Genomic DNA, 13,035 nt, shown 5'->3' with positions numbered 1-13,035 from the left:
TCTTTTACCAAATAGGGCGGTCTTCTGTATACCACCACTACCTTGTCACAATACAACTGATTGGCTCAAACGCATTAAGAATGAAATTCATAAAAATTCATAAAATTTACTTTTAACAAGGCACACCTGTTAATTGAAATGCATTCCAAGTGACTACCTCATGAAGCTGGTTGAGAGAATGCCAAGAGTGTTCAAAACTGTCATCAAGGCAAAGGGTGGCTACTTTGAAGAATGTGAAATATAAAATATGTTTTGAATTTGTTAAACACTTTTTTGGTTACTACATGATTCCATGTGTGATATTTCATAATAGTCTTGATGTCTTCACTATTATTCTACATTGTAGAAAATAGTAGAAAGAAAGAAAAACCCTTGAATGAGTTGGTGTGTCCAAACTTTTGACTGGTAATGTACATGGGAAAAAATATATCTAAAAAGTATATCATACGAAGATGCATATTAAGAAAAGTCAGAAAGTAAATGATTGAGACAGATTTGCAACAGGACAAGATAGGAATTTGTACTGTAAAAAAGCAAGTTTTGGATAAGAAAAACAAGAAATGTTAATAGAAACATGTGCCATAAAAGGAGGTAGGGCCCTACATTTTTCCTGGCCACGTGACCTACAGGAAAAGTCAGACTGCACAGAACTAGTGACTGGAATTTTTCCTGGTCACATGGGTACACAACGGGAATTTAAAAAGAAAATGTTTTGTAAACAAAAAATTTATAGGAATGTTTCTTATTGGAAAGGTCCACATAGTCCTTCCCTGTTTCAGTCTGTTTTCTTCTGTTTGGTCCCTAATGAACATGACCACGGTGGACAGGGAATTCCAGAGCCTTAAATTGGGGAGGACACACAATCACATCACCTTGCTGGCATGGAGGATCTGGAACATAAGTGGCAGGCCATGGGTGATGATCTCCTCAGTGTACTCCTCCTCCTGGATGCAGCTGAAGTCCTTGAGCAGACCCTGGATCAGTGGGCGCCGGTGTTCCAGGAAACAGGTGCGCAGAGACTCCAGCCAAGTGTGCAGGGTCCAGGGGACACCTGGGAAGACCAGCAGCAGTCAATAAATAACAAAAAAAGTAAATACTGTAGCTGCTAGCTACTACACCAGCAGGAAAAGCAATTAGCTCAAAAATGTCTAAAGCACTGACCATGCCTGCCTCACTCTACAATGGTGAGGGATGAGCTTAAAGTGCAGCTGTTGCTGTCTGTGGTGTATATGGAGTGGTGGTGCAGTTTTTGCATTGGCCCTCAATTGTGGATATCTATGGTGGTCTTGTACAGTCCATGGACTCACCTAATCAGTGAATGTCTACTATACTGTATGATGGCAGTGCATTAGCATTATTTTGATCGGTGATGATTTCCGTGCGCAGCATAAACACAGCTCCCAGCGGTGGGCGTCTACAGTGAGGCAATTCTGCGTAATACCACGTTCACATGCTAGTCGTAACTAGAAAACTCAACATTTTATGACTTGCTAACTGGTTGAAACCGGCACACGTATAATTACAACCAGTTAGCAAGTCAAAAATGTCAGAGTTTCCTAGTTCCGACTAACACTTGAATGCGGTATCAGACCTGGGTCAAATCCATACATCAAATACTTTCAAATACTTGATGTTGTCACAGCCGTCAAAAGGAGGAGACCAAGGCGCAGCGTGGTATGCATACATTCTTCTTTATTCTATGAATGAACAATAAACAAAACTATCAAAATAACAAAATGAACCGTGAAGCTATACAAATTAATGCTAACAGGCAACTACACATAGACAAGAACCCAAGAACACAAAAGGGAAAATGGCTACCTAAACATGATCCCCAATCAGAGACAACGATAAACAGCTGCCTCTGATTGGGAACCATATCAGGCCACCATAGACATATAAATCACCTAGACCTACAACAACCCTAGACAATACAAAACGAACGTACCCACCCTAGTCACACCCTGCCCTAACCAAAATATAAAGAAAACAGAGATAACTCAGGTCAGGGCGTGACAGTACCCCCCCTCCAAAGGTGCGGACTCCCGGCCGCAAACCTGAACCTTTAGGGGAGGGTCCGGGTGGGCATCTACCCTCGGTGGCGGCTCCAGTTCTGGACGCAGCCCCCCCTCCTTACACTGATCCCTCCGCCTTTGTCTATCCGGACCGTCGATCATCGCCGGAGGCTCTGGACTGCGGATCGTCACCGGAGGCCCCGGACCGATGAACCGTCGCTGGAGACCCCGAACTGGGAACCGTCGCAGGAGACCCCGGACTGGGGACCATCGCTGGAGACCCCGGGCTGGGGATCGTTGCTGGAGGCTCCGGACTGGAGATTGCCGCTGGAGACCCCGGACTGGGGACCATCGCTGGATGTTCCGGACTGTGGCCCGTCGTTGGAGGTTCCGGACTGTGGCCCATCACAGGAGGTTCCAAACTGTGGCCCGTCATAGGAGGTTCCGGACTGTGGCCCGTCGTTGGAGGTTCCGGACTGTGGCCCGTCGTTGGAGGTTCCGGACTGTGGCCCGTCGTTGGAGGTTCCGGACTGTGGCCCGTCATTGGAGGTTCCGGACTGTGAAACGTCGCCGGAAGCTCTGGACTGGGTACTGTCGCCGGAAGCTCTGGACTGGGTACTGTCGCCGGAAGCTCTGGACTGGGTACTGTCGCCGGAAGCTCTGGACTGGGTACTGTCGCCGGAAGCTCTGGACTGGGTACTGTCGCCGGAAGCTCTGGTCTGTGGCAGCGCACTGGAAGCCTGATAAGTGGTGCCGGAACTGCTGGTACCGGGCTGAGGACACGCACCTCAGGGTGAGTGCGGGGAAGAGGCACAGGCCGTACTGGACTGTGGAAGCGCACTGGAGGCCTGATGCGTGGTGCCGGCACTGGTGGTACCAGGCTGGGGACACGCACCTCAGGGCGAGTGCGGAGAGGAGGCACATGACGTACTGGACTGTGGAGGCGCACTGGAGGTCTAACGCGTGGTGCCGGAACTGGTGGAACCGAGCTGGGGACACGCACCTCAGGCAGAGTGCGGAGAGGAGGCACAGGACGTACTGGAGGCACACTGGAGATCTAGAGCGTATAGCTGGCACAATGCGTCCTGGCTGGATGCTCACTTGAGCCGGCAGGTGCGAAGAGCTGGAATAGAGCGCACCGGGCTATGAATGCGAACTGGAGACACCTTGCGCATCACTGCGTAACACGGTGTCTGACCAGTCACACGCTCTCCAGCACGCCCGCTCTGCAGCGCTCTCCATGCTAGCACCTCTCTCCGGAATCGTGCGTCGAACTCCTCATCCGACTCCCTGAATGGCTCTATGTGCCCCCCCCAAAAAACTTCTTGGGGTTTCTGTGGCCTACCTCGTTGGTATTTCTCCTCGTAATATCGCAGTTCCTCTTTAGCTGCCTCTTTTTCCTCCCTCGGAAGGTGATATTCCACAGCCTGCGTCCAGGGTCCTGCTCCATCCAAAATCTCCTCCCAGGTCATTCCTCCTTAACATGCTGCTTGGTCCTTTTATGGTGGGTTCTTCTGTCACGGCCGTCAAAAGAAGGAGACCAAGGCGCAGCGTGGTATGCGTGAAGCTATACAAATGAGTGCTAACAGGCAACTACACATAGACAAGAACCCACGAACACAAAAGGGAAAATGGCTACCTAAATATGATCCCCAATCAGAGACAACAATAAAACGCTGCCTCTGATTGGGAACCATATCAGGCCACCATAGACATATAAATCACCTAGACCTACAACAACCCTAGACAATACAAAACTAACGTACCCACCCTAGTCACACCCTGACCTAACCAAAATATAAAGAAAACAGAGATAACTCAGGTCAGGGCGTGACAGATGTACACCTGATTAACCTGTTTGGGCTGCAGGGGCAGTATTGAGTAGCCGGATAAAAGGTGCCCATTTCAAACGGCCTCGTACTCAATTCTTGCTCGTACAATATGCATATTATTATTACTATTGGATAGAAAACACTCTCTAGTTTCTAAAACCGTTTGAATTATATCTGTGAGTAAAACAGAACTCATTTTGCAGCAAACTTCCTGACAGGAAGTGGAAAATCTGAAATCGATGCTCTGTTCTAGGGCCTGCCTATAAATGTCCTTGATATATATCAGTATACATGCACTTCATACGTCTTCCACTAGATGTCGACAGGCAGTGAGAGAAGAAATGGAGTGAATAACTTGATCTGGGGTCGAATAAAAGCTCTTTGCATGACGTGTCACCAGTTTCCTGTTTTCTGGAGAGCGCGTGAAGGGACCTGGTTTTGCCTTCTGTACAGACTAATACAGACTAATATCTCCGGCTTTGATTTTATTTGATACATGTGACAATATCATCGTAAAGTATGTTTTTTCAATATAGTTTTATTAGATTATTGACATTTTTTCGGGACGTTAGGCGTGTTGCTTTGTCTGCGTATGTTCAGGAAGGAGAGCTTCGCGCCACTTTGCTGGCTTTTCGTGCTAATTGACTGGAGAAGAGGACATTCTAAATCCAAACAACGATTGTTCTGGACAAAGGACCCCTTGTACAACATTCTGATGGAAGATCAGCAAAAGTAGGACCCATTTTATGATGTTATTTCATATATCTGTCGTACATGTGAACTAGTAGTTTGCGGCCAGGTTTTGGGCACGCTCTCGCCATAACGTAAACTGCATATCGTAATGAAGTTATTTTTAGAATTCTAACACGGCGATTGCATTAAGAACTAGTGTATCTATCATTTCCTATACAACATGTATTTTTTAGTTATGTTTATGAATAGTTATTTGGTCAGAATATGTGAGTGTCAGAAAAATATCCGGACGTTGTGGGAAAAAGATGCTACGTTAGCACAATGTATAACCACTGATTTCAGCTCCAAATATGCACATTTTCGAACAAAACATAAGTGTATGTATAACCTGATGTTATAGGACTGTCATCTGATGAAGCTTATCAAGGTTAGTCAAAAATTATATATCTTTTGCTGGTTTGTTACGATCGCTAACTTTTGCTGCTGGGGAATGGCTTGTGTTTCTGGCTATTGTGGTAAGCTAATATAATGCTATATTGTGTTTTCGCTGTAAAACACTTAAGAAATCGGAAATATTGGCTGGAATCACAAGATGCCTGTCTTTCATTTGCTGTACACCATGTATTTTTCAGAAATGTTTTATGAGTATTTAGGTACTTGACGTTGGTGTCTGTAATTACTCTGGCTGCTTCGGTGCCATTTCTGACGGTAGCTGTGATGGTAGCTGCAATGTAAAACTGATTTATAGCTCAAATATGCACATTTTTCGAACAAAACATAGATTTATTGAATAACATGTTATAAGACTGTCATCTGATGAAGTTGTTTCTTGGTTAGTTTGGTTGGTTCTTGGTTAGTTAGGTTGGTTTTGTGCATGCTACCTGTGCTGTGAAAAATGTCTGTCCTTTTTTGTATTTGGTGGTGAGCTAACATAAATATACGTGGTGTTTTCGCTGTAAAACATTTTAAAAATCGGACATGTTGGCTGGATTCACAAGATGTTTATCTTTCAAATGCTGTATTGGACTTGTTAATGTGTGAAAGTTAAATATTTCTAAAAAATATATTTTGAATTTCGCGCCCTGCACTTGAGCTGGCTGTTGTCATATTGTGCCCGGCTTCGGGCTTGCAGCCAGAAGTTAAGCTGCATTTTTGGGACTGTTCCATTCGCTCCATTGTACCAAACAAGTCTAGTGCACTTTAAGTTTTTGAAAGTGTTTGACATATAGTGTTTGGTGCGGGGTGGTGTGCATGTTAACTCTGACCTAAACTGCGGATGTCTATGGTGATGTCCACATGGCCGTGCTCAGTGCTATGGTACATGGCCTCTCTCAGGGCCCTCAGTTTGGCCTTTGCTGTTCGTTGGAGGGTTCCGACGGCCTGGGGAGGTTTCTTCTTCCCGGTCACCGAGCTCTCTGCCAGGATCTCCTCCAGGGAGAGGACGTCATCCTTTTCTTTCTCTCCATGGGACAGAAGCTTCCGGAACACATTCCTAAAAGGGGAAGGTTTGTAATGTCGTATTTACATTATAACTCACACACCTATCATTCTACCAGATGCAAGGAGAAAAACGGTAAGCTGAGTAGAAAAGAAACCCCAACACACTGGTGATCTTAAAACCTCTTAGGGCTAGGAGGCAGTATTTTCACGTCCGGCTGAAAAGTGTGCCCAAAGTAAACTGCATGCTACTCAGGCCCAGAAGCTAGGATATGCATATAATTGTTAGAAAACACTCTAAAGTTTCTAAAACTGTTAAAATAGTGTCTGTGAGTATAACATAACTGATATGGCAGGCGAAAACCTGAGAAAAATCCATCCAGGATAAAACAATTGAGGTAACTGTGTTTTCAATTATTTTCTATGGGAACCTAGATTTCTGTTGCACATGGTTGCAGTTCCTATTGCTTCCGCTAGATGTCAGCAGTCTTTAGAAATTGGTTAATGTTTTTCTTTAGAGAAATTAAGAAGTACGGCTGTTCAGAACGAGGGTCCAGCCTGGTGTACTTTTTTGTTTGGTGCGTGTGACCTCGCTACACTTTTATTTTAGCTGCAATTGAACACAGTTTATTCCGTCTTAAATTTTATCGATTATTTACATTAAAAAATACCTAAAGTTGGATTAGAAAAGTTGTTTGAAATAAGTTTACAGGTAATGTATTAGATTATTTGTAGTCATGTTGGTCGAGTTGGAACTGGTGTTTTTCTGAATCAAACGTGCCAAATAAATTGACATTTTGGGAATATAACAACGGAATTTATCGAACAAAAGGACGGTTTGTGATGTTTATGGGACATTTAGGAGTGCCAACAGAAGAAGATCTTCAAAGGTAAGGCATGAATTATATCGTTATTTCTGAGATTTGTGTCACGCCTGGCGGGTTGAAATATGAATGTCGCGTTTATTTGGTGGGATGCTATCCTCAGATAATTGCATGGTTTGCTTTCGCCGTAAAGCCTTTTTGAAATCTTACACGTTGGCTGGATTAACAACAAGTGTAGCTTTAATTTGATGTATTGCATGTGTGATTGTAAGAAAGTTTAATATTTCTAATATATATTTTTTAATTTCGCACTCTGCAATTTCACTGGATGTTGTCGAAACGTTCCGCTAGTGGAACCCCAAGCCGTAAATGTTCCTCAATATACACAAAATAACCCATAATGACAAAGCAAAAACAGTCCATAGAGCTCTGAGACCGGATTGTGTCGAGGCACAGATCTGTGGTAGGGTGCCAAAACAGTTCTGCAGCATTGAATGTTCCCAAGAACACAGTGCCCTCCATCATTCTTAAATGGAAGAAGGCTGAAACCACCATGACTTTTCCTAGAGCTGGCCGCACGGCCAAACTGAGCATTTGGGGGAGAAGGGCCTTGCTCAGGGAGGTGACGAAGAACCTGATTGCCACACTGACAGAACTCCAGAGTTCCTCTGTGGAGATCGGGAAACCTTCCAGAAAGACAACCATCTCTGCAGCACTCCACCAATCAGGCCTTCATGGTAGAGTGGCCAGATGGAAGCCACTCCTCAGTAAAAGGCACGACAGCCCGCTTGGAGTTTGTCAAAAGGCACCTAAAGGTCTCTCATACCATGAGAAACAACATTATCTGGTCTGATGAAACCAAGATTGAACTCTTTGGCCTGAATGCCAAGCGTCACGTCTGGAGGAAACCTGGCACCATCCCTACGGTGAAGCATGGTGGTGGCAGCATCAGGCTGTGGGGATGTTTTTCAGTGGCAGGGACTGGGAGACTAGTCAGGATCGAGAGAAAGATGAACGGAGCAAAGTACAGAGAGATCCTTGGTGAAAACCTGCTCCAGAGTGCTCAGGACCTCAGACTGGGGCAAAGGTTCACCTTCCAACAGGACAACTACCCTAAGCAGAGCCAAGACAACGCAGGAGTGACATCAGGACAAGTCTCTGAATGTCCTTGAGCCCGGACTTGAACCCGATCTAACATCTCTGAAGAGACCTGCAAATAGCTGTACATTGACGCTCCCCATCCAACCTGACAGACCTTGAGAGGATCTGAAGAGAAGAATGGGAGAAACTCTCCAAATACAGGTGTGCCAAGCTTGTAGCGTCACAGCCAAGAAGAGTCGAGGCTGTATTCGCCGCAAAAGGTGCTTCAATAAAGTACTGGGTAAAGGGTCTAATTACTTATTTAAATGTGATAATTACATTTTACATTTTTTACAAATTTAAAAAAAATAAAACGTTTTTCCTTTGTCATTATGGGGTAGTGTGTGTAGATTGACGGGGGGAAACAATTTTATAAATTTAGATTAAGGCTATAATGTGACAAAATGTGGGAAAAGTCAAGGGGTCTGGCACTGTATAGCCTAAAGTCTAAGAATGTACGTATATACAGTTGAAGTCGGAAGTTTACATACACTTAGGTTGGAGTCATTAAAACTTGTTTTTCAACTACTCCACACATTTCTTGTTAATTAACAAACTATAGTTTTGGCAAGTCGGTTGTGCATGACACAAGTCATTTTTCCAACAATTGTTTACAGATAGATTATTTCACTTATAATTCACTGTATCCCAATTCCAGTGGGATAGAAGTTTACATACACTAAGTTGACTGTGCCTTTAAACAGCTTGGAAAATTCCAGAAAATGATGTCATGGCTTTAGAAGCTTCTGATAGGCTAATTGACATCATTTGAGTCAAATGGAGGTGTACCTGTTGATGTATTTCAAGGCCTACCTTTAAACTCAGTGCCTCTTTGCCTTACATCATGGGGAAATCAAAAGAAATCAGCCAAGACCTCAGAAAACAAATTGTAGACCTCTGTCTGGTTCATCCTTGGGAGCAATTTCCGAACGCCTGAAGGTACCACGTTTATCTGTACAAACAATAGTACACAAGTATAAACACCATGGGACCATGCAGCCGTCATTACCGCTCAGGAAGGAGACGCTTTCTGTCTCCTAGAGATTAATTTACTTTGGTGCAAAAAGTGCAAATCAATCCCAGAACAACAGCAAAGGACCTTGTTAAGATGCTGGAGGAAACCGGTACAAAAGTATCTATATCCACAGTAAAACGAGTCCTATTTCGACATAACCTGAAAGTCCGCTCAGCAAGGAAGAAGCCACTGCTCCAAAACCACCATAAAAAAAAGCCTGACTATGGTTTGCAACTGCACATGGGGACAAAGGTCTTACTTTTTGTAGAAATGTTCTCTGGTCTGATGAATCAAAAATAGAACTGTTTGGCCATAATGACCATGTTTGTAGGAAAAAGGGGGAGTCTTGCAAGCCGAAGAACATCATCCCAACTGTGAAGCACGGGGGTGGCAGCATCATGTTGTGGGGGTGCTTTGCTGCAGGAGGTACTGGTGTGGAATGAGTAAGGAAAATTAGGTGGATATATTGAAGCAACATCTCAAGACATCAGTCAGGAAGTTGGAGCTTGGTCGCAAATGGGTCTTCCAAATGGATAATGACCCCAAGCATACTTCAAAAGTTGTGGCAAAATGGCTTAAGGACAACAAAGTCAAGGAATTGGAGTGGCCATCACAAAGCCCTGACCTCAATCCTATAGAAAATTTGTGGGCAGAACTGAAAAAGCGTGTGCGAGAAAGGAGGCCTACAAACCTGACTCAGTTACACCAGCTCTGTCAGGAGGAATGGGCCAAATTTCACCCAACTTATTGTGGGAAGCTTGTGGAAGGCTACCCAAAACGTTTCACCCAAGTTAAACAATTTAAAGGCAATGCTACCAAATACAAATTTTAGTGTGTGTAAACTTCTGACCCACTGGGAATGTGAATAAATAAATAAAAGCTGAAATAAATAATTCTCTCTACTATTATTCTGACATTTCACATTCTTAAATTAAAGTGGTGATCCTAACTGACCTAAGACAGGGAACTTTTAATAGGATTAAATGTCAGGAATTATGAAAAACGGAGTTTAAATGTATTTGGCTAAGGTGTATGTAAACTTCCGACTTCAACTGTAGACACCACTATTGAATCTTGAATGTCAAATGTGATGATGTCTGCCTACAAGAAGTTGGTTGCTGACTGCAAGAACACCTGTCAAGACCTGCAGTTGTCTCTCAGGGCCCCTACTGAACCAGCAATCAAAGTCATCAGCATGCATTACAGCTTTGATTTTAACTCAACAAGTAAGCAAAATTTCCTCCTTTATAATGATTCAGGACATACTGTAGATAGATATTCACTTACATTTTTTAAATATATATATATGTATATATGGGAGGCAGGCAAATGCCTTTCACTGAGATGTGTAAGGAGACTGACGGGTGAGACAGTTCATTTGAATTCATCTTAATGTTATTTTGTTGTTTGCAGGTACACTATCCTTCTGACCCTATGCAGCCAGGCCCCATCTAATTTTTAACTCCTTGCAAGTGTGACTTGTTTTGTTTTGTGTCTGCTGTGAGTTGGGGAAAAACGTGTGGACCTGAATTTTGATAACTGCAGTGGCCAAAACAAGAACAAGTTTGTGCTCTGGTAATGTGCCTGGCAGACCATGCACAAGCTCCACCACAGTCGGGATCTTCACTTCCTGATCACAGGCAACACCAAGTTTGCCCCCGACTGGTGCTTCGGCCTCATCAAACAGAGCTTCAGAAAGACCAGAGTGAACAATTTGTCTGAGATTGCTGGTGTTGTGAAGGACAGCACTGTGACAAGGGTCAACATCCCACAGCTGGTTGGACTGGAGGATGGTACGGTGCTGGTGGAAAGCTATGTCTGGCAACAACACCTGACTCCGTACTTCATACCGCTGCCACAGAACAAGCAATACCAGCACTTCAGGTGAATATCATTTTCATTGCATTGTATGAGATTATTCTTATCTAAACTTGGGAGGTGAATGGGTGTTGTGCAAGGTTGTAATGTCTTCTCCACTTTTTTTGTTATTTCCTGTTTAACAGCTTCGATGCTCTGGAGCCTGATGTTGTTGCCAAAGAGCATTCAGAATCAGTCGAGACCAGGTTTCAGCTGCAGCGCAGCACTGACATCCTTCCTCCCATAGATGGTCTGCCTGTACAAGCACCACCTGGACTGGACACAGCTAGACAAACGTATCTTTTTGAGAAGATCAGGGAATTTTGCAACAAAGAGGCTATGGACATCACATGCCCTGCAGCAAAGTCAAGGGCAGTATAGAAACAGGCTGTCCGAATATAGATTCCCTTGTTCATGCTTGGTTCGGACGGACCACTCATCAGCAGTGCCTCTATTCACATAACTCTCTCCTAACACATACGCCATATGTTGCTGCTATTATTTTCATCCGCTGCTCAGCCACTTTACCCTGATTGTATGCATATAACTACCTCATCTATCACTGATATTGTTCTTGTACATACTGTATATTATTTTATTTATATTGACACTATTTCTGATATTGCTACTATGCAAGTAACTATTTGGCTGTACCATTTACACCTTCTTTAGAGACCCATACATTTAGCATGATGTGGCGGCGGTTATAGCATTTCTTTCACATGACCCATCAATTTAGACAAGTGTGTCTGGGTAAGCGTCATATAATATTTATAAAATATTTTTATCTGGACACTTTCTGTTTACCTGGAACTTTTTCTTATGGTAGGCTACTACTTTTTCCACTTTTTGTCTTAATCTTTACTACATTACATATAGCACATGAATCATTAAAGAGACGGGTGGGGCTGGCTTAAGAGGGTGTGAACAGTGCTGAATGGGTGTAGACAAAGGAGAGCTCTCCAGGGCGGCAGGTAGCCTGGCAGGTAGGAGCGTTGGGCCAGTAACTGAAGGGGCGTCAGAGCCGGTGTAGTAGGATTCAATCTTAGTCCTGTATTGACGCTTTGCCTGTTGATGGTTCATATGAGGGTGTAGTGGGATTTTTTATAAGCTTCTGGAGTTCGATGTCCTGCTCCTAGAGCTTCTCCTTGACACGTATCTTTAAACTTCTTGTCAATATGGGGGCGCTGTTTCCCCATTGGAAAAAATAGTGCCCAAATTAAACTGCCTCGTACTCAATTCTTGCTCGTACAATATGCATATTATTATTACTATTGGATAGAAAACACTCTCTAGTTTCTAAAACCGTTTGAATTATTTCTCTGAGTGAAACAGAACTCTTTCTGCAGCACATTTCCTGTCAGGGAGTGAGATTTCAGAAATCGAGGTCCCTGTTCTGGGGTCAGTTTATAAGTCCCCATGTAAGCCATCGGGCTACATGCACTGCATACGTCTTCCTCTAGATGTCAGTAAGCGGGGAGAATTTGAATGGAGTGGATTGCGCAATCTGGGCCCTATATATAGACCGTGGAACGGAAGTACCGTCCTTTTCAACGGTGTGCTTGACGCATGAAGACATCACAATGGCGTCCTGCAAACGCTTTCGTTTTAGTAGTTCTATATCTCCGGTCATGTTTTTATTCGTTATAGGTGTTAAAGACATCATAAGGTAGTTAATTTAAACCGACTTATAGCAGTTTATAGCAGTTTATTGCGATTTTCCTGGATTTCAATGTGACGCGCGTTCAGGAGTTGGACTCCTCTCCAGTGGGTGGCTAACGTTAGCGGCTAATTCGACAGGACAAGAGGACATCTTTCAGCCAAAAGACGATTGTTTTGAAGAAAGGACACCTTGCCCAAGATTCTGATGGAAGCTCAGCTAATAGTAAGCAGTCTTTATGCTGTTAATTCATTGTTCTGTTGAAAAAAGTAAAATGCATGAGACGCCATTTCTTGCAGTGTAGCATTGTGTTATCGCAGCCTGTATTGCGCAGTAACGTTAATTTTAAAAATGTAATTCAGCGATTGCATTAAGAACTAATTTGTCTTTCAATTGCTGTCCAACCTGTATTTTTTTAGTCAAGTTTATGAATAGTTTTCGATAAGAATAGGTGGCTTTCCAAGATGGCGCCGGACAGATTGCTTGAGATTTTGGCTACTTTTCTCATTGTATAAGCACGATTTGTGCCGCTAAATATGCACATTTTCGAACAAACTCTATA

The 13,035-nt window shown here is 43.6% G+C and overlaps 1 protein-coding gene across 1 annotated transcript in view; it reads right to left on the bottom strand.

Moving 5' to 3' along the window:
- The window catches only part of LOC120049054 (ankyrin repeat and BTB/POZ domain-containing protein BTBD11-A-like), a 191,620-nt gene that overhangs the window by 18,385 nt on the left and 160,200 nt on the right, over positions 1 to 13,035 (bottom strand). Inside the window, exon 8 of the mRNA XM_038995312.1 lies at positions 873 to 1,051. Within this exon, the coding sequence (XP_038851240.1) occupies positions 873 to 1,051 (179 nt within the window). The remainder of the gene's footprint in view (positions 1 to 872; positions 1,052 to 13,035) is intronic.

The sequence above is a fragment of the Salvelinus namaycush genome, chromosome 6, assembly GCF_016432855.1.
Source record: "Salvelinus namaycush isolate Seneca chromosome 6, SaNama_1.0, whole genome shotgun sequence".
Taxonomy (NCBI): domain Eukaryota; kingdom Metazoa; phylum Chordata; class Actinopteri; order Salmoniformes; family Salmonidae; genus Salvelinus; species Salvelinus namaycush.
This window is presented reverse-complemented; position numbering and strand designations above follow the sequence as displayed.